General features: G+C 46.1%; 1 protein-coding gene across 1 annotated transcript in view; it reads right to left on the bottom strand.

The window, feature by feature from the left end:
- The window catches only part of IGFBP7 (insulin like growth factor binding protein 7), a 69,525-nt gene that overhangs the window by 8,267 nt on the left and 38,311 nt on the right, over positions 1 to 22,947 (bottom strand). The window contains exon 2 of the mRNA XM_008701534.2: positions 1,710 to 1,819. Coding sequence (XP_008699756.2) covers positions 1,710 to 1,819 — 110 coding nt within the window. The remainder of the gene's footprint in view (positions 1 to 1,709; positions 1,820 to 22,947) is intronic.

The following is a 22,947-nucleotide window of genomic DNA, read 5'->3' as shown; positions in this document are numbered from 1 at the left end:
AGAGAGCACAGGCAGGGGAGCGGCAGGCAGAGGCTGAGGGAGAAGCAGGCCTCCCCGCTGAGCCCAGTATGGGGCTCGATCCCAGGACGTTGGGATCACGACCCAAGCTGAAGGCAGACGCTTAATCATCTGAGCCACGGGGCGCCCCTTCACTGTCCTCTGTAACAGAAGTTACAGCTGGAAAGGTCCGTAGTAACAGAGCTGGTGGTGGTCTGCCCACCCCTACTCCCAGACATTTTTTGCAGTCACCCTGATTTCCACCAGATGGCCATACGGGGGAGCCAGGGGGTGGCAGGTGACCCAACCTGAGTCTGAGTCCTTCTGTGGGATTTACAGGGCAGCAGGGAGAGGGGAAGCCCTTTCTTTCCTCTGGAGTCTTCAAGGGGCGATAATAATGTGAGCCTGGAGCTGCCGGTGACCACGCTGCCTACAGTGCGGAGGCAGCTTTCTGAGGTAGAAGCAAAACAAGAATCAAGAACAGAGTCCTGACCATACTGCGTTCCTGGATCCGGCTGCCCTAGAGGCTGGAATCACCACTCCTCGCCCTCCCTTTCTCTTGCTCGAGGTATTTGAAGAGAGTTTCTACAACTTGCGACATAAAGATTCTGATGGGAGCCAAGATCCTCTGGAATCCCAGAAGTTGGTTCTCTGGTCAGATACCAGCAAACAAAGTAAGAGAGAGCATCTGAGAGCTTGTTGGCGGGTGAACCAGGTATCTGGTGACGCCTTTTCACTTAAACTCTATTTCCTTTTTGTTAGCACAAGTTTGATGACATTTACTCCATAGCATGGTTGTCAGGCTTAATGGAGTCAAAATGCACAAAAAGAGAAATCATGGAAAATAATGTCCAGTATGACCGTGATTGATCTGGCAAATGAGTGTTTTCTTCTCCCTTCTACGGGCTTGCTGGGAAGAGGTTATCCTTCGAATGTGAAGTTACACAAGATAATGCCACGCGAAGGGGATTATTTCCAGGAATAGCCGCTAACATCAACGGAGTGTTAACTATGTATCTGAGAACAAGCCGCGGGATTTTACCTGCATCGCTTGATACAATCTTCACAAAAATTATATGCTACCTTCATCATACAGAGGAAGAAACTGAGGTTTAGAGCGTTCATTCTCATTCTAGGCGATTTTCCCCCAGCAGACATTTGGCAGTGTCTTGACACACTTTTGACTGTGCACTACTGGGGCTGGTGCCACTGGCACGCAGCCGCTGGAGGCCAGGACACTGCGAAACCCCTCACAGCACAGGGCAGCCCCGCAACAAAGCATTATCTGGGTCAGAACGTGAACGGTGCTCGGAGTAGGAAACCCCAGGCTTAGAATGCCAGCGACCTGGTTCAGGGACTCACGTTCTTGGCCACTACGCTCTACTGCCTCCGACGGGAACGCACACATTCCTGCACGCACATGCTCACACGCACACACTCGGGGTGGGTTTGGGCGCTCAGCATTATAGTTTTCTAGTTCCTAAGGCTCCATGCTCAGGCACCGACAACGAAAGCAGAGCGGAGACTGTTCTGGAGGTCAGTAAAATCATTCAACAGATGCAGAGGAGGTGTCTGGAAGATGGCCACAAGGCTTCCCTTTTGAGGACAGCAGGGAATAGAAGAGGCTAAAGGTTTTAGATTATTGCCATCACTGCATAGTGAGAGAGGAGCTCCTCAGTCTAGGGGATCTTCCTGAAATCTGTGCCACTGACCTTGTTCCAGATGAGGACAGGGGTTGGGATTCCGATGACCTCACAGCTCAAGTACACCTGGGCGCCAGTAACATTCCAAATGTCCTTGGGGGGTGTCACAATGGAAGGACCTACAAGAGAGAACACAAAGCCAAACACATCTTTTTAAACAGGGTTTAATATTAGTCAGCAGACTAGAAGTAAATACCGGATTCTGTTTATGGGGCTGTCCCCTCTGTGAATTATCTAAAGCAAACTGCAAAAACCAGACTGGCATCCCCCTGCCACCAGCATGATTTTTAAGCTCTGCTTTGGAAATGCATCTATCTAAACAAACAAAAATCAGTAGGAAGAAAAATTTATTGTTTATGAAATTTTCTCCTCGTTTAAATCATGCTTAATAGTTTAAATTTACCAGCTGTTTCGCATTATCTGGGATGTTCCAATTAATATAATGAAATTTAGTTCCAAAATATTTATTTTTCCTTTTTGCTTACCAGATTTCCTTTTTTCCCTTTTTTTATGTAGCAATGCAGGGCTCAAACTCAGGACCCTGAGATCAAGACCTGAGCTGAGATAAAGAGTCAGACACTTAACCAACTGAGGCATCCAGGCACCCTTGTTTACCAGAATTTCTGTTTTTTTGGCAGGGAGGTAATAACCAACTACTTCTTAGGTAATGAAAGAAAAAAAATTTAAGAAGTTATTTGAAAATGTGCTGAGCACTTAGAAAAGATGGCAGCCCTATTTTAAGAAGCCTTAGGATCTAAGATCAACAAGTCAAGGTGATCAGGCAGGAACGACGACTTTCATCTAAGACAGAAATGTAGGGTGCCGTGTGCCCTGGGAGACTGCAAGGAGATAGCTTTGAACAGAAGTGGCCTGGTATCCGGGAGGAAGAGGGCTTTCTCAGTTGGAGGAGGCAGTGGGTAAACTGCAGCAGAGACAGGTCTATTGGGCGTCTTTCCCGGGCTCTTAAGCGTCTAGGTCCCTGGGAGGGGGCACTGCCTACATAGCCTCAGCAGGTATGAGACCACCCAGCGAGAGCCCAGAGTGATACCTGCCCATCCCCCCAATTCTGGAACACCTCTCTAGGCCTGCTCTGTCCCATATATCCCCTCTGGTAAGAAGGTCCTTACAGGACCAACATCAATGGGATGCATCTTTTTTGTTACTAGAGAGGTCCTTGGGTTGGCCAAAACTATGGCCCATGGGCCAAATCGGGCCTGCCGCTTGTTTTTGCCTGGCTCCTAAGACGTCTTTGTGTTTTTAAATGGTTGGGGGAGGAGGATGGATATTTCATGATGGGAAAATCATAGGAGAATCAAATTTCAGTGTCCATAAATTAAGTTTTATTGGAATACAGCCATGCCTCCAGTCTGGCCATTGTGACTGGGGCCATATGGCCTAAAACGTTTACAATGGGGCCCTTTATGGAAGAAGTGTTGACACCTGTTCTAATCAGCCGACCAATGCCTGAACATGATGTCAGGGAAACTCTGACTTCAGTCCTTTACACATCACCTGGTGCTCATGCAAGGAACCCACCTGTGGGTCCAGCTCTGAAATGCAGCATTTTGAAACCAACAGACACAGAGAGAGCTGTGCTTGCTTACTGCTCCTGGGGGGGGGGGGGGGGGGTGGGGGGCTTCCTAGCATCTGCTCTAGAGGAGACACTCACACCTTCTTCTTAGTGGGTTGTATTTAATATTTCACTTCTGCTCATTCTGAACACCAGGTCTCAAGCATAGGGCCCTTCAGAGACATGGGGGACAATCCACAGAAGAGGGGGGTAGAGCTGGGAGGCTGCCCTCCGCACACCCCCTTCCTGGTATGACAGCACCCTACTCCAGACCCAAACCTGGCCCGTCCTCGGTGCTCAGTGCCACTTCCTGGATGAAGGAGTTAATCACTCCCTCCGAATTTCAGCTCTCCACTGCCTTGGGTCTTCCGGCCAAATAAAACGGCTGACCGTCGGGTCATCTTGCATCAGTGTCCTGGGAAAGGGACAACTTCCCCTTTAGGCCTGGAAAATTTTCTGGCATAATCAGCATTCAAAGGACACAAAATCTCCCCTTTTGCAACAGGCTATTTCCAGCACACTAATAATTTTTTGAAACAGAAAGGAAATGACTCCAGCATATAACATTGTTCCCACTCATCTAAAGTATTAGATGCTGATTTTTTTTCTAATCCCTCGGGGTATTTTTATTTTTTCCCCTTTGTAAGAATGCAAAACAATCAAAGTTCGGAAAGCTCTAAATATATTTCGCGCTTCCTTTCCTCTAAACCGCAGATCTGAAGAGGAAGCATCCATCTTGGCCCCGGTCTTGGCTTTTCAGTTGCAAATGTGCATGTGCTGAGTCTGGCCGTGCTCTGTGTATGTTTCTGGCTCTGTCTCCCCTGCTTCCTACTCTGAACAACACAGGACCCCGCAAAGGGCGGGGCCGGGCGGGGCCTGACTGCATCCCAGCTTCCTCCGGGGTTCTGGGACCCCAGGGGCAGGGGCTACCGCAGAACCGGATCTGGCTGGAATTTGAACTACTTTCGCTCACCTCTCTGCGGGCCTCCGTGTGGCTCTGTCCTCCTTCCCACACACAGACTCGTCAGGATGACCTCAAAGCTCAGGGGATCTCAAGAGATTGTTCCAAGAAGAATACTCTAGTGTTCAGTCGTGGAGGGGCTCGGGAACAAAGCTGCCTCTCATGTATTAAAACCACACAAGGAATGTTAAGACTTTTACTGTGAGGTCTCAGTGCCCGAGCCTTACAACAAACCACTTATTTTAACTTGCATGTGTCTCCCTCCAGTCAGAACGAGTAGCAGAGCCCTTGGTCTTTGTCAGGGGGCACATTCTGGAGAACGCCTGGAAGAATTCCAGCCTGCTTTTCTGTTACAGGCCTTGAAGACATGCTATGAATTCTTCCCGTGGCATAATTTTAAAACTAAGATATTCTGAGTTTTCACACAGTCCAATGTATCACATTTTCTTTTATGATTAGTGCTTTATGTGCCCTGTTAAAAGAAATTTTTGCCTAGCCCAAGGTCATAAAGACCCCGTTTTCTTTTACAAACTTTATGGTTTTATCTTTCACATTTACATCTGTGGCCTGTCTTGAATTGATTTTTGTGTATGCTATGAAGTAGAGGTCAAAGTTCATCCCCCCCGCCACCCCCAAGAACATCAACTGCTTTGGCATCATTTGTTGAAAAGGCCATCCTTTTCTCGCTGAATCATAATGGTAAATCCGTTGACCATACATGAGCGAGTCTACTTCTGGATTCTTCACTCTGTTCCGTTGGTCTCTGTGTCTGTCCTTGCACCAATAATGACTATGGTATACTTTAGAAAGGTATTAAAAGTATAGCACTGAACAGAGGGCAGATCCATTACATCCGCTCTCCAACCCTTTCCTTATTCCAAGAAGCATTACATTTCAGGAAGTGCAAGAATTCTTTCAAAACATCTGAAGCCAGAAATATTTTGAATAAAAGCCATCACTAGGAGGTTCCAGATTAGGACAAATCGATCTGTGGGTTCTTCTTTCTCTCTCCCAACCCTTGGAATACATACTAAACCTGAGGTGAATGAGCTGAGTCAATATTTAGACCATTCTAAGAACATACATGATCTCATCAATTCTGCTACCAGCCTATCCCAAGAATTCTACAAGATTCCATACCACACATTCTGTATCACTCACTGAATCTGGTTGAGTTGATGGGTGGAGGAGCAGAGGGGCCATTAGGACCTGTTGCTGTACGACATTTACAAAAGCCCTTGGTTATTTCAAGTCCTCGAACAAACGTCACCTTCAGGAACACAAAGAACACTTGAATAAACAATATCTACACTAGAAAGTGCTGACCTACAGAATGCCCTCTAGGTTTTGATATGTAGTCGCTTGCAAAAGCCAAGTCAGATCAATGAATGATGAGGCTAATATTCAAGAGATCAACAACCTTTGAGCGCCGCTGGAGGCAGGCTGGCTTCAGGCTGACTTCCTGTGTTGGAAGGATCCACAGTTTCAGACTCTTCCTGTTTACGCTGTTCAGGGCTGATACCCACTGGGCCACCTACTGACTAAACTCTGCCTGGTTCTCTGCCACTCACTGGTCTGGAACTGCCCTCAGAGTGTGAAGAGGGAACGGACACACTCGTCATGAAGGCAGAACACAGCGACAGTGTAGAAAGATGAGTGAGGATCCACCGTGAGAGAGAATAAGGGACTTAATGGTGACCCCCAGGGACACCAAGTGGACAGTTTTGTATGGAAGTGAAGGGACAGTGAACATCTTTTGGGCTAACGCGGTGGCAGATCCAACAGCACTGCACTCCCCTCCCTGGATCTAAATCGCCACCACCTGACATAGTCCACTGAGCAGCAGTTTCACCGCCAGCCATCTTCTCGAACTGCATGTCTACCACGCTGTTCAATTCTTGAAGGTTCTGTTCTACCTCAGGAGGGAACTCAGCAAGATGACTCTTAACCAAATAGCTTCTCTTTCCACTCTGCCATTTTTCCAAGAAGTTCTAAGCAGATCCGTAACTTATTTCTGTTTTTAAGGGTAAAGGAAGTTTTGGTTCATTCTGAGCTTGTTTTCAGGCAGAAAGCTCAAAATCAGTTCTCAAGGCCGGGCCAAGGGTACCAACATTACCGTCTAAATCCTGCTCAGTGTTTGGATTCCATTTAAAACAAGTTGCGAATATTTAAATGTATGGGGACAAGCCCCAGGATAGGTTTGGTTGTTTATCCTTGCTTTGTTCCAGTGAGCACTTCAGGCTGATCAAACATCTGTCTAGCAAACATCCTGTACGGAGAATAACTGACTTGCCCACCACCTGTCGTCCCCCGCCCCCAACTCCACGCGGCAACCAAGCAGCCCACAGCGCTGCGTGGTGGCTGGCAGGGGGCATCTACCCCAACACTTCCCCACCTCAGGGACACTTCTCTTTCTCAGATGACTGGACCCAAATCAGCCTATGCCATTTTTGTTTCTTACCTCTCACAACTCTGTTCTCATCCCATCTCTTTTCATCTTAGCTCTCTAAGTTCATTTTCTTGTCCCCCCCTTTGTAATAACTCTTGCCTAGTGACCTTACATGGACTCTTCTCTTTAATGGGTCTTTGAAGGGAAGGAGGAAAAAGAAGGGAAGGAGGAGGTGGAGGAGAGGCAGAAGACAGCCAGATCCTAAATGAAGTTGTGGCAAGGAAGAAGAAACTCCTAAGTTTGGAAGAAAACTAAAATTCAATTTAATGAGTCAGTGTCATCTTAAAAGTACCTTGGAGGAGTTAGACGCCTCCCACGGAATGTCCACCTGGATTGTACATTCTCCTCCTCAGCACCTTTGAATTAACGTCCAGACGAACGACCCTCCGATCACCAAATTAGTTTAGGAATATTCAGTTCTAACCTAGAAAGAGCTACGTTCTTAGAAACCATGAAAAATGTAGAAAAGGAAGAATTGAGGATGGATGGATTTAAATCTGGAATATTTCAATTTGATTCTGAAGATGCTAAGAAGGGCAGTTCTCACAAAACCCAAAAATGTCACAGGAGAAGATCCTGAAGTGGGATTTTTAATTTGACCAACATTTCGATCAAACTGATTTACATGAGGCTGTAGAACGGAGTGAAAATCTGTTATCTCTAAAAAGCATGAAGATGATGTAAAAGAAATATGTGAACAATTTCCTAGACGTTTACAGAGCCTAAAACACTGCCCCGACTTGATCTGAGAGGTCCTCGCCGTGTCACCACAAAAAACCACAAAACAAAAAACAACGTGCTCTTGGAGACAGAACGCTTGATGCTGGATCCTGGGCTGCTGCTGAGAGCCAAGAGACCCCGGGTACAGCAGAAACCAGGACAGGCCCGAGAGTCCTCTCTCTGGGCTTGTCGCATCAGGAATGTGTCCCAGAGCACAGTCATGTGGCATCTTCAACATCCATGAAGTTCTGTGGTTCTGCTGCCTGGCTCTGGTGCTCTCACAGCCCGAAAATCAGCCCAGTGACCTCCCCGCCTACCTAAATGCCATGTAGAGCATGACATCAGCCATAATACACGGCTTGCTAGAATGTAACACCGAGGCCGCTGAGGGCCGGGAAGGTTTCAGAGGAGGTGTAGGCCTTTGGAATGCAGAGGCCTGCGTGACCGCTGGGCCGTAGGAATGCCCGGTGGAGTTGCCTTCCCGCAGCTTTCCTAGCCCAAACAGCCGCCCTGTGATCTAAGAGACTGTCCCTTGGGCCATGTGTAGCAGAACTTGTAGAACACGCAGATTACCGTATCGTATTGTTTCCATAAACAGATGTTCCCGGTTTCAGTAAGACCCCTTACCACACATCACTGCTTGAGAAAGTGATAAGGATTTGTGATTATCCTGAAGGACCAATAAAAGCAGGAGCAAAGAAGAGCAAAGGGTCTTCATCTCTGAGCGTTGACCCCCTTGCCTTCTCCTCTCTTTCAAAAGCAAGGTCTGGAGTCATCTTTCATCCGCTGGTACAGGGATTGCGGGCTTTTCCTGGCAAATGTACATGACTCAGGGCAAAGTTCACTCTCCCAGGAATGAATACAATGAGCTTCTAAAGGTTTTGACTGTTACCTAGCGAGCCAATTTCTTAATCTGAAAGAGCTGCATAGAAGATGTTGGGAGAGGTCATGTTCTGAAGCTGAATATATTCCCCTGGAAAATAGTCAAAAGTCAAATTTTCCCCAGTAGTCAATTTTTGTCCCATTTCATTGACATTACATTCAATCACGTCTTTTCTTCTTCGTTGCTTTCATTTCCCTCATCATCTCTTCCATTCTCACCCTACAAATGCGCTTTTCTTACTTCTACCCAAACTCGTTCCCATGCTCACCCACCATTACATGCTCATTATTACTTTGAAGCTTTACTTACGATGATGTGCGGGCCTACCTGGGACGTCCTGCCTCGCATCCGTTATCTACGCCCTATCCTTTATTTGAAGCTCTATGGCTGAAGCACCGCCCTCCTTTGGCATTAATGTGTAACTCAAAGATTCCCACTTACTTCTCCTCTGAAATCCTGTCGCGTTCATGGTTAGTGCCATATAGCTTAACGCATCCCTGTTCTCTCATGTTTACCCCCCAAGCAGGGCTAACTGAAGATGCCAGTGCCCAGATGGAATCAGCACTAAGCCAGAAACTCTGGACTCAGATGGTCTTTGTGTTCACTGGAAGGAGAGAAAGCCCAGATTATATGCAGTGGGTAAAGGGCAGCAATAAATTCGGAACATAACAGAATTAGCCACACAGAAGTGAGTAGATGGCCACTGTCCTGAAAATGCACCTGTGTATCACCTGACCACAGTGATGCTAGAACCACTTCTTTACCAGCTGGCAGACTGGTTATCATGGTTTTCTTTAATCCTCCACTCGACTTTCTCTTGCCATAAGCAATGTTTCTTGGCTACTGCCCACTCACTAACCTGTTTGTATATGATCAGGGGATGCAAATTAATTTGTATATATTAGTCATGAAGTCCCACCAAGAAGGGTAGGTCTGCCAAGGGGAAAGGACCATCAATCATCCTCACATGAAGAAACCAGATTTCTGCATCATGTTGGGTTATATGATGGACATTATAGCTCTCAGTACTTCTCAACATGGCTAAGGCAGCTCTGCATTACAGTAGGTTTGCAAACCATGCTCACCTTGACTCTTAAAGATGCTGAGTCTTGGAACAGTTCATACACTGTATGTGCATTCATACCAAAAAAGGAGGGTTTAAAGAAGAGCTGTGATACCACATAAGGAGATGAAGAGTTCAGACACCTTGGCAAAAATCCCCAGATTAGATTCTGATAACACATTGAAGGGAAAAACACTACACAAAAGTACAAACTAGGAAAAGAATAGTAGGAAGGCACTAGGGCCAAGAGGGGGAAGGGGATGAAACACGTGAAAACTTCCTGATATTAAATAAGGGGAAGCAGTAGTTCTATGGCTAATTAAAGAGCAGAGCCATCTGCCAAGGCAAATCATTTTGGGAACTTCCAGAGGTGGGGTGATGTAGCAGCTGGACCTGGATATGGGAAATCTAGCATACAGTCTCAAGGGTGCCAGCGGAGGACAGCAAGGGCAGGGAGAAAAAGTACTAAATCTCAAACAGCATAGACTGGCTTTCATTTCAGGGTTTTAGTTTAAGGCAAAGTCATCTGATTATGGAAGCTACTGTTAGTCATTTACACTTTAGTGTGAACGAAGACCCAATAGTTTATAATGATGGGGCCCTATCAAACACTACTGGGGGCAAAAGTATGTAACAATTACCTCCTCTCCTCCAAATATAATCTACTGGGATGGGATGGGGGGATGCTGAACAGTTTAGACTAAGAACAAAATGCTGGGGAGGTGACACACTGTATAGTGAGCTTGGAGCATGGTCCTTGGAATCAGGGATTCTGTTCTACCACTTCAAGTAATGTGACACTGCTCCAGTTATTTAACTTGTCTCAGTTTGTTCATCTTGAAATCGGGTAACAAAATCATTAGATTATTGGAAGGATCAAAAAAGATACAGCAATGAGCCTGGTACCTGGGGCACGGGGTAAACAGTAAGTATTACAACATAAATTCCTTATGACTGGGGCTGATAAAAACCATTTATTCAGAAAGAGGACAACACACCTCTTGGGACGTGGGATGACTAGGGAAAGGAAATGGCATCTGAGTAGGCCCTGAAGTTCAGAAGTAGGACTTCTGTCAAGGCAGTTCCCGCCTTGAGGGAGGCCGGGAAACAGCCGCCTGCAGGCAGAAGAGCGCGCTGCGCAGAAGGACAGCACGGAGAGCGGGTGTGGGGCACTGTGGGAGGTGGGGGACATGCGGCTCTGCGGTCTAGCACGTCTCTGAACGTCGGAGAGGCGGGATTCAAGTGGCATTTCAGGAGTTGGTTCTGGAGGCCTTTGCAGGAGGATTAGGACAGGGTGGGGGTTGGGGGCTAAGTCAAGGTTGTAGCAATGGGAACAGACAGGAGAGTGGCAGCTGGAGAGAGGATTCAGGAGGAACTAACGTCATCTGTCCGGTAACTGACTGGATGTGGGGAAGTGGGGGCTGAGTCCAAAGCTGCAGGGCTGAGAGAAGGCTCCCACCCATGAGCGGGAGCAGGATGCCCGTCTGGGGAAGGCGCTGGATTGGAGAAGGGGGAAGGACGGATTTGGGTTTAAATTTGCTGAAGTTGAGGTACCATCTGGGCATGGAGGTCTGAACGCTATGGAAAGAAGAAAGGATGCAGACCATGGGGACCAACAGTGGCAAGGTCAATACCGGCTATTTTACATTTTAGCCCTGGGAAGGCTAGGTAGTAGGTTCCTTTGTATAGAAGGAAGGCAGCCTTGCTCTCCCTCCCATGGGCAGCTTTTGGGCGAGAATTAGCTGGCTGCTGACCATGTGACCACCCCCACCCCACCCAAGGCAGAGAAGTAGACAGCTAAGGTACAGGTTAGCCATGAGCCACTCTGAAAGCAGACTGTCCAATGACAGAACCCCGGTGACGGCATACACAGATCCTGTGAATTACATTTCCTGACTCCTAGTTCCATCTGGGTTTTAATGAGACACCCCATTACGGCTCTAATCTTCAATGCTGAAAATCTTCCTGGAGTGTTATTAGTTCCCCCAACTTTTTTAACTGTAGTAGATACCCTAGTATTCACAAGGCATTCTATGATGACTGTGAATCTTGCAGTGTCTTGAAATTTTCACTGTAAGTCTGACCATGGAACATGAACAGAAAATTCCTTCTTACAATCTGCTGCTTACAAACAAATCTTACTTTGACAATGTTTTCTTATTCTTTCCCCCTAACTTGGGTCTCGCACAAGAAGGAGTTGGGTACTGACCAAAGGGTGTGACCCCAGGGGGTGACTGCCACCCACAGGTGATTCTGGTACACGTGGGATGGGGTGACCTTTGGAGGGACCCTGCATGGAGGGTTCAGATGTGTAAGGTGGGGCGATCACTGTGGTAGCCACGTGATAGGTGAGCTAACCTGGGCTGTGTCAGCAACAAGGGATGAGTTCATTTATTCAGCAGAGCTCACACGGAAGTTGGAATACCTCCTACCACCATACTACCAGACTGACTGATGTCCATACACGTTAAATTAGCGGGCTGGATTTTTATCTAGTTGGAGCATATGGAAGAACTGACTTTATAGGGAGTACCCTAGTCATGTGGGTGTATCTTGTTAACATGGTCTTGGAAATGCTTTTTCTCTACGTTTCACGGGCCTGTCCTGTCTGGACTATGACTCACCTTAAATCCAACATATGAACAATGCTGGTTGCTTATTCTTATTCCATAACCACAGAAGTGGGTGGGGAAGTTTCCACAAGGGGGCTCTTCTTTGCCACCTGATTCTGGGATTCCTAGAAACCTAGACAGTGAGCTCCCCCAGGACGCTTCCCCTTTGAGTCCCTGCCCACTCCCTGCCCCCTCCATACACACCCAGAGCCTGGCATTGTCAGGTATCAGGAAACGTTTCCTGAACCAAGGAGTGAGAAAAAGTCTCTTGGAGCTTGGAGGTCACCCACCCTCAAAGCTTCATCTTTGCCCACAGGCCCTGCTACCATCTGGTCCGTCCCAAAGAAATAGATGTTCTTGAACCCTGCCATTAGCTCCGTTCTATCCAAGAAGAGGTGGACACTGTAGGAGTCCCAGCAAATCCCTCCAGCCAGGCTGACCACTCTGGAAGCAGCCTGCGGAAACAGACAGGCCAGCTTCGAGTCACTCCTTCAGACTAGGAGTTACCAAAAGCATAGACCTGTTCCGTCTCCACAGGTGATCTTGCAGAGGGGGGGCTGCAGAGAGCCGTGCAGCCACACGGGGTGAGCTCCAGCCACCGGGACCAGCCTCAAGAAGGCTCCCGGCTTGCAGCGCCTTCCCCGGTGGTTGGTTGCTTACCTTAGCCGCATACTGGACCCCCCCTGCCCCCCATGAAGAGTCAGCACCCACGCCCGGGCCCCGCTCCCAGAGCTTCTCATTGGTCCGGGCGTGGGGTCTGGCCCTGGTATTTGTAGAAAACTCCCCAGGCAGAAGTGCTCAGTTACAACACAGCTTCAGATGATGAGCAAGACAAACAGGAAGGTGGGAAGTGAGAGAAGAGGCCAGGAGGACAGACTTGAAGACAGAACACTTCCAAGTCTCTTCAGGGAGAGGCCAAGGACCCCTGGGAGGTGCAAGTGTTGGGGGAGGAGAGAGAAAACTCTGGGGAGCCGGTTCTGGTGAAGGGCACGCAAACCAGATAGTAGGGACACTACTGCTATGGTTACTACCGTCCCAGCTGTACTTGAGGGGTGGGGTGGGGTGGACGATGGGCCGTGTCTAAAGCTTCATCAGAAGCTCCGAGTTGCCCTGGCTCCTAGCAGTTCTCCTTCTGTGTCATTTTCCTAAAATAAAGCAGCTGGTTCTCAGCCCTGCCCCTGCCCCTCTGCTGCCTCCTAACTCCTACCCTTCCCGGCAAAGCCCTTAGCTGTGGGTCCTACTGAAAATCCCATTAAAGCGGGGCCCTTGCCCTTTGCTCGCCTCCATTAAGACACATTCACCTTGGTCTGAAGAGGGCCAGAAGCAGGGTCGCAGGGCCCCACGTGCGAGAAAACAGCCCCCCCCGGGGGGGGCTGCCGAGGAACAGAGCACAGGGCATGCTGGGCCCGCAGCTGGCATTTTTACATGATGAGGTTTTTGCCCTTCAGGCCCCAGCCTCATTCTGTCTTAGAGCTCCTGGTTACAACTGCCTCATTGGCCGACAACCCCAGACGTTAATCAGCCATCAGCCGCCCACCCCGTTCTTTGTCCGTGTGTTCTGGCCTTGCACTGTGCCCTCTGGTTATTTTCTGTACTCCTCTGTGATGTCCACAGACTTGAAAGCTCTCGGCTATTTACCCCAAGACTCAGCCTGTGTTTATGGCTGCTTTGCTGAGTGTTCTCAGATTTCCTCCCAGCTTCCTGATAGGATTCCGGTTTCTTCTCCCAGGTTCTGTATTTTCTCATGCTGTCCCTAAGGCTCAGGCTAGAGCAGAACACTCTGCCTACCCTGTGGGCTAATTCTCGTCTGTGTGTCCTGGGTACTTGTTTGGTGTGCCCGTGTGCTTTTCTAAATGTACTGTGTTCGGGCGCGAGCGCAAGACATTCTTGCTGAGTGCTGGGAGGAAATTCACATCATAGAAGGTGCTAGATGTGGATGCAATGGACCATCGGGACCAGCCAGACTGTTCAGTGGGGCTCAGAAGTGCCAAACGACACCACTCTGAAAATCAGAGAAATGGGTATGTCTCACCCATCTCGGCGCAGGGGGAGCTATCCGGTAGTAGCCAGAGAACTTTGAATAAGGATTTCGTATTTTTCATTAGCAAGGCAAATCATGCTTGCTCTTACCGGGTGGAGGACAACCTGGAGCCCTCCAGCGGCTGTGAGCTGTGACATATGGGAAGCAGTAAAGCACAGCTATGCCAGTGCACAGGGCAGTAATTACGCCAGAAGAAGGGACCCGACCTGGGACTGCTCTTTGCTACTCTTACCAGCGGTTGTGGGACCAGACATCTCTACTTTTGCACGCTGATTATTTGTAGGCAGTGATTGTATTTCTGCAATTAGTGGTCCTATGTTTCGTTTTTTGGGTTTTTTCCCCTTGTTTTCCTTAAGTTGTTAATTCTTTCTACAATGCAGGAAAAAACAAGGAAAGTTTTCACGGTTTCCATCGATTGGGTTTTAAAAGTGAGGACACTGTATGCTTGTGAGTACTGGGAGCAACGGCATGCCAAGTATCCTACAGGTGAGGTGACACCAGGGGAAAGCCTCGCCCCCCGGAACCAGCCTTTTCCTCCACAGCAGTTCCTTCTAGAGCCATCATCAGGCCCAGGCTTGGAGCACTTTTTCTTTTGTTTAAGAAAAATGATTTCCTCATTGAGCAGCTGGGACTTCAGATTTGGCACCTCTTCTGAGCGACCACACATAAAAGTAGGAAAACTCATTCTTTATAAACTTGGGGAAGAAAACGTCCTCAATCTTCCTGAAATTGACGTAAAAGCTGCAGCTTATGCCCCTTCGGTCCTCGCCTTTTGAATACATTCTTGGGAAATCTCTCCAGCAAAACGTGTGGCGTCTTTAGGAAGCTGGAGTCTTCAAAGACGAGGCCTGTTCACAAGGGGGTCATCCTTGCTCTGCTTGTGAACAATGGGGAGGAGATGGAAAAGTAATCCAGGCTCATCTAGCCCATGGGAAAAGAATTATGGTTTTTAAGCCTATCAGTCAGTTAAACGGACACTTGAAAAGAAGAAAACTCAAAGGAGACTCAAATAAGTATGATGTTGGCTGATCAGGCAACCTCTCCATACTCCCGCCCACAGGTCCATGTGAGCTTGGCCTGTGAAGACTGAGGATCTTGATCTCTGGAGCAGAGAGAGATTAATCCATTCAGGCCATTCTAATTTTTCTTTTTTAAATGAGCAACCAGCCTTTTCCTACACAATAATACTGAGGAATAACAATTCCACAAGTATTCTGTAGTGTCGGCACTGGATAACTTTCCCAATGTCATGTTAACACACTTGGAAGATGGTTAAAGAACAGATCTTTCTGGAATACACTCATCATCAGATGTAAAATTGGGCTGGCCAGAGGTTTAATTCCTAATAATTAGGTGATAGCAAAAGAAGAATGTCATCTAAACATTAACTTTAATATCCATCCCTGTAATTAGAGCACTAACTTCTACTATTGCCTAGTTGAATTTATTCTGTAAGGGAAAATCCCTGTGGAAAATGGCACAAAAGGTGAGAACAATCCACAATGATATTAACTAAACTGAATTTCAGGATTGCATTGGCACAAAGCAGGTAAAAACACGGAGTGGATTAACTCATTCAGGCCCTCCAGGAACTGAGAGTTGTGCTGGAGACATGAGGGATAGAAAGATGGTTGGGCTGGACTCCTGCCTGATACAGGTTTACAATACAGAAAGTGTAGACGAGTGTACCAGTAGATAAGCAATTATAATATGGATGGACTGTCACTGGCCCTATGATATAAAGAACTGAATTTAGAATGCATTTATGGAACATAATAGCAGGGAGATTGGTAGGAGAAGGAAGGGAAGAATGAAGGGGGGGTAAACAGAAGGGGGAATGAACCATGATAGACTATGGACTCTGGGAAACAAACTGAGGGCGTCAGAGGGAAGGGGATAGGGGATTGGGATAGGCCAGTGATGGGTATTAAGGAGGGCACGTATTGCATGGTGCACTGGGTGTTATACACAAATAATGAATCATGGAACATTACATCAAAAACTGGGGATGTACATCAAAAAATGACACAGATGGATATGGTGACTAACATAATAAAAATTATAAAAAAATGAACTGAATTTAAAGAAGATGAAAGGGGCTTTCAAAGTTAAAGGTGGTGGGTGGGGTAGGTGAGGAGACTTCAGGCAAAGGGATTAGCGTGCTCAAAGAAAAGAGGTGTCACTTGCAGGAAAAATAATTTATACTGATATTGGGCTTTACACACCACAAAGAGCTTTTATTCTATTACTTTAATTTTGATTTTTCCCAATAATCTTGTGAGGTAAGCTGGTCATTTTACAGATACAAAAGTTGAGGTTCAGTAAGGTTAAGTGGCTTGTGTGAAGTCACCCAGATTGAGAGTCTTGTGGCCAGGATGTGAATCTAGTTTTTCTGAGTGCACACCCAGTGGTTTCCCTAGGCTACCATGTTGCCTGTTGACATAATCCATGATGGCTGAAATGTTCCATCTTGTTTTGTTTTGTTGGGAGAGAAGGAAAAGAAATCTTGAGAACTGGAGGCCAGACTAGACTGCAGAGGTTTTCAATGTCAACCAATGAGATAAGTTATGTCTACAAGTTATACTGAGGAAAAAGGCAAACAAGAGAATAAAAACATTAATATATTTTGGAGAAAAGTTCACACAGGCACTAGAATCCTAAAGAGAGATCATTGCTCACCATTCACACTCTGGCCTGTAATGTTTCAGAGGTGGTATCTGACTAGTTCTGGGTAGTTTAGACCTACAGCTCCAGATAGGTGAAAATTATCCTCCTTATATTGAACGCTGGGCAGACATTAACCCTACTGCAATCACATGGTTAGAGTCCTACCCATATCTTGGAGTAAAACAATCTGGAAACTCCAGCCATTTTATTGTGTTTTAATGCTTTCAATAAATGTTTAACGTCACAATCAGTATTAGAAAATACACTTCATGTGATGTTTTACAAATCATTAAGATGATGCCATATTCTTGGACAGTACCTTATATAGGCAGGGATCCTATGAGAACTTTAAAAGTCAACGTTAACACTTAGAAAACATTCCTGGGCAGAGCCAAGCAATCCTTATCTTAGTGAAAATGTTGTCTCTCTGGGATTAGATATGTTTTAGATTTACATCTTCATCTTGAGAAAAACTTTTTAATTGCCAGAAAGAGGATAAGGGCCCTACAGGAAAACATTTACTAAACTATAAAATCCAGAATAAATAAGATGTGGCCCTAAGTATCTTCCCAGCCTCATTTCTTGCCACATATCCTGAACTCTGAGCTCCAGCCATAAAGAACTTTTTATGTTCCTCGAATGTCCTGCTCTCTAATCTTTGCACATATCATTCCTTTTTCTGGAACAATCTCCCCTCCCCCACCCCCTTCATTTTCCACTCCTCCCCACTTTTGCTTGGTTAACTCCTAGATACCCTTTGGGTCTCAGCTTCTCGTTTAACGAATCTTCCTTGACCCTTCCTTCCTCATCTCCTTCCACTCCTTTTCACCGCCACCACTGCCAATTTAGAGTCAGGCGGGGGGTTCCCTTTCTGGTTTCTACATGGCTCTCTATATTTACCCTTCTCCTAGCATTTTCACAAGGCATTCTGATTGTGTCTGCATAGCCCAGACTGTGAGCTCGGTGCCAGAAAGGACCTGTGAATTTACTCTAGTTCTTTCCCGTGTCCCACCACCCAGCACTAAGCAGAAGACCAATACACTGCCAAGTAGTTGAGCGAAACAACGTCTCTATCAAATTATACACCAGGTTTTGTATTTTTAGTATTTTCATGTGAAGGTTTAAATAGCATGAGTTTAGGAACCATTCCAAGAAACTGGCTTTCTTTGTGTTGCTGATTATTAAAAACACTTTGGGGGGCTAGCCAGCTATATATAACTGCTCCTATTCCAGAATTTATACAGGGCATGTCTTAGCATTTGGGAAGGGTTAAAGTGCAGAGATTTTGTTAACTGTGGCCTTTAAAAGTCAGTCCTCAACCATTCATAGGTACAAACAGGTCAATGTTTAGTTATGCCTTTCTTATGTCCCTGACTCAGCTAAGCAACAGAGCAATCAAACGTCCAGAAAGGCTGATTCTGTATTTTTATCCTTATACCAACATAGATCATATGTTAGGAAAAAAAAATCTATAAGAAAGTAGCAATCTCATTTAAAAACTTAGATAAAATCCAGGAGACAGAGATAAAAACTGACTCTATAGCAAAATGCTGCCTTATTAGTCAATTTAGAAGATTTAAAAATCCGGGGTCACTGGCCAGACTTTTGGTGGGAGAAACCAGAGTGAAGGGGGGGCAAATACTTCAAAGCGCAAAAGTGCAAGTCCACACTGACCAACATTATATTAGAAAAGACGGATTAAAATAAAAACCAGCAAAGCATAAGCCCCAGTTACCCAATGATGTTAAAAACATTTATACCAGGCTTTAAGTGAAAAGATCAGCTTAAAAATCTGTTTCCAAACATGAAAGAAGAATTGCTGATTCCACATGGAGAGGAAATGTTCCAGTGGAGGGACAGGACTGTTTTAGTGGGACAGGAGCAGTACTGAGATTCACCTCTTCTAGTAAATAAACCCTTTTCTATTACTACTTTCACATTCTTAAACTATCACATAGGCACTGACGTTGAGACTTCGAAGGACCCTAAGATCCATCTTGTCCAGATCCTCATCTTACAGGTCAGGCTGGGGATGGGGGTGTGAGACATTTGCTTTAGCTCATTACTGGATGCTGGCAGCCACGAAAACTAGAACTATGGGAATTCATCTCCTTGCACTTTATTATCAACTGAGAAAAACCAGTATCTGTCCTCAATCAGCTGGCCACCATCAAACGGTGTGAAGCTGAGAGACTAGAAAGGTGCTGAGCAAAGCCATTAAGTATCCACAGCTACATTTCTTAGGCAGATGGGCAGCACACGGCTTAGTTGTGGGAATACTTCTAAATTGCATGAGTAGAACATGGACAAACAAGATAAGGCTGGCTCCAAGAAAGTAATTCTCCCAAGTCCCCTGAGCCTTGAATTTGGAAAACCACAGCCGACTGTGGAATTTGGGAACATCACAAATGGTACTACTGGGTAGAACTTCCCATGTGACCTCAGCCCACGCATGGAGGCCTGTCAAGGTCCCAGGTGCTGGCTCACCCACGGGCTATGGCTGAGACAGAATAACAAAGAAAAAAAATCCTCCCCAAGCACACACATAAGCAAAAGCTCTCTTCCCGCGTCCTCTGCCAGGAGAGCTGGAGCCAAAGAGATGAGTTCAAAACTCTGATTCATCCCTAAAGACAAATAAACTCAGTCTATAGAGGCAATTTAGGCAACTTTCTTCTAAGTAAACAAAAGTTAAGTTTTGGAAAGGGGCTTTGGAGAAAACACTGAGGCCACCCCAGAATCTAACTTCACAGGGAAAACAGAGAAGTGTTCACTCTTAAGCTCTGAAAATGCCAACAGATGGATATGTACAAAGGGGCAAGTCCAGAGGCAAATGGCGTCAAGATGTCAGCCCTCCTCCTCTTTCACAGAACCGTGGAGTCTGGGTTCTGAGCCAGCTCCTTGCTGAGCTGAGGAAGCATCTTTAGTGCACTGCTCGATTTCTGCAACAGCAAACAGGAGTCTGATTGGAAAAAGTACTTCTTCCCTCCAGGAGCACCAAGCTCCTGGGCTGGCCCAGGGCATCTACCTTTGTTCCTGGTCAAAGCCACTGCCCTAACCTGTATTACTTCTCTGGTCTGGCTAGCCAGTGGTTCCCCTGGTTCTTTCTGCCCCACACCAGCCCCATGTCAACTACAGATGTGAGTCTTCTTGCAGTGTCACTAAAATATCCAGTCCAGGTCCTGTGTATACCTCCTACTGCATGGGTCTCCCTATCCCCTTATCAAATTCTCCCTTTCTAGGCAAAGCCTAATTCTCCTCCCCTTGACTGTGGGTTGGACTTCTAACAAACAGAATGTAGTACAAGTGGCAAAATATGACATCTGAGACTAGATCATTAAAGGCATAGCAACTTCATGTTTTTTCTTGGGTCACTTGCTCTGGGAGAAGCCAGCTGACATGTTGTGAGGATGGTCAAGCGGTGCAGTGGAGAGATCCACGTGATGAGGAACTGCACCCTCCTAACCACAGTCACGTGAGTGAGCCAGTGTGGAAACACACCCTACCAACCCCAGTCAAACCTTCAGATGACTGCAGTGCCCACTGACATCCTGACTGTAACCTCATGCGAGATCCCAAGCCAGAACTCCTGGATAAGCCAGTCCCAAATTTCTGACCCATAGAAAATGTGTGAGTTAACAAATATTCATTGTTGTTTTAAGCTGTTAAGTTTTGGACTAACTTATTATGTAGCCTTTAACTAATACAACATCTTTGAACCTTCTCTACCGTCAGCTAGAGTTGTTCCTTAATTAATTAATCCTTGGGTGCCCGGGTGGCTCAGTCAGTTAAGTGCCTGCCTTTGGCTCAAGTCATGATCCCGGGATCCTGGGATCGAGCCCCGTGTTAGGCTCTCTGCTCAGCGGGGAGCCTGCTTCTCCCTTTCCCTCTGCTGCTCCCTTTGCTTGTGCTCTCTCCCTCTTCCAAATAAATAAATAAAATCCTAAAAAAAATGATAGTCCTTCTTGGAGAATGAGTTTTTTGTTTGTTTTGTTTTTTCCTTTCCCCAAGGGCTAGGGTAAAAAACCCCACATATACAGAGTCCTCATGGATGGATATTTATTGATTTTGGGCCATTATTGCTCAAACCCGAGGAGATGACTGCAGCGATGATAATATGTATTTCCAAGGACAATTCTTAACATGCTCTTTGTAGGTGCTATTTTAGAATCTTTTATGTCACTTCATCATTACAAAATAAAGAATCAGAACTTATATCACCCTAGGATCTCTAAAACAGAAGCCCTAATTGTGAGCATTTGTAACCTTAAACAGCCCATAGAAGATATAAGGGACTTTTCCCCCCTCTTAAGAGTCTTGTATTTACACTTTAATAGTGAGGGAAATTAACCTACTATATACAACAACATGGATGAGCCTTGAGGACATTATGCTAAGTGACATAAGCCAGTTACAGAACAAATAACTGCACGATTTTATGTACATGAGGAGCCAAAGTCACAGAGGCAGAAAGTAGGATGGCGGGTGCCAGGGGCCCGAGGGAAGGGGAACTGGGGAGTGTAGGATTTCAGTCACACAACATGAAATTTCTAAGGATTTGCTGAACAACAATGCGCACATAGTTAACAATATCGTACTGTACACTTAAAAATTGTTGAGGGTAGATTTCATGTTACATGTTTTCTACCAAAATAAAAATTAAAAAAAAAAGGAATCATGAGATTAATATGATCTTATACCAAGATTTACATCAATGATTCCTTTTTTGCAACACTCCCGAACTTCTCCAGGATGTAAGTGCCATACTGTCTCAAAAAGCCCTCAAAATTAAACAGGATTTTTACTTGTTTTTACATTAATAGATACAAACATCGCTCTCTTCTTTTCAGAGGATTGGCAGGGTGGGAAAGGAGGAAGGATGCCATATAAACCAAATTTAAGGATAGGATGTTGCAATTCCGACAAGTTGGGGAATTACTGATCTGGAGATGTGTTGAGGTTTCAAAATAAGTGGGCTTAAAAAAATACCCAAGCATTTGAAGACCTAAACTCCAAAGGCTTGATGTCACCAGGACCTCATTCTCCTTACATCAAAGACCTGTAGACACAATACCCAAGAGAACAGGGAAAAAGAGAGGCCAGCGAAGACTCAGATAAGCAGCAAGCTAAGGCACAGATAAGAGGAGCCTGGAAATACAGCAGAGAGGCAGAGAAAAATAAAGATGGAGATACTTCCTATTCATTCACACACGATTGGGGTAAGACATGAAGAACATACAGATTCTTTCACCTCATTTTCCAAAGGAGGAAGGAAACAAAATATTAAAAGGGAGGAAATGGCATATTAAGGGTTGAATTTTCACAGTGCAAACACAAAATGATCACTGCCCTGCCGTAAACCAGGAATGGGATTAGCGGAAAGCATGGAGGGAAGTGAAAGGAAACTTCATGTCTTCGAAGGACAAGGAGAAAGGGACAACTCATGTTTACGCTGAGAACATCTATTAATGCTGACGGCGCGGTATGCTCTCTCTTCAGTCTTTCCTCAACGTGCTACCTCTTTTTACATTAAAACCAAATTCCCTGAAGCTTTTCAGTTGCCACTCTAGGTGTAGAACCCTTCTTAAGGACTCAAGTGAAAAAAGAGCCACGGAAGGGAGACTGTTCGGCCGAGACTAGAGAAATGTTCTGAGCCCCTTGCCCAGACATTAGGGCGCGTTCAGGGTGGGTGCCTGGGTCGTGGGCTGGATCCCTCGAGAGGCCTTCCTCCAGTGCTCCCGTGAGTCGGGATGAAGAAGACCATGACACCCTCCCACTGCGCTGTCTCAAGACAGAACTTTACCATCAAGACACACTGGCTTGCCTGGGAAGAAAACCCAAACTGGTGTGGAAACCCAAATGCCTTTTTGTGTCTCTTGGGCCATTTCAGGCTGGAGGGATCAGAAGAGAAAAACATAGAAAGCAAATAAGCAGAGGGAAGTTGGGCAGGAACCACAGGTCGGGCTATCGTGGGAACTTTCAAATGCTGAGATTTCTCTCTCTCAAGGTTGTCTATGGCCCCTCCAACAAAACACAAATGGAAGTTCGGTCCCTCCGTCAGGAGACCTCAGCACCGGAGTTCTCTTTAGCTCACCCACAGGTGAGTCTCTCTTTCTTCCAGGAATACTCCTTTCACATTTGACAGAAGTTTCCCTAGCCTCATTTCCTCTATCCTGCCCTCCTCTCCACCCCCCCCACCCAAAAATCTCTGATTGTCTTATTATATTAACCGAGATTCTGTTTATCTACACATTTCCATTATGGCTAACATCAAAAAAAGCATA

This window comes from Ursus maritimus, unplaced genomic scaffold, assembly GCF_017311325.1.
Source record: "Ursus maritimus isolate PB19 unplaced genomic scaffold, ASM1731132v1 scaffold_8, whole genome shotgun sequence".
Taxonomy (NCBI): Eukaryota; Metazoa; Chordata; class Mammalia; order Carnivora; family Ursidae; genus Ursus; species Ursus maritimus.
This window is presented reverse-complemented; position numbering and strand designations above follow the sequence as displayed.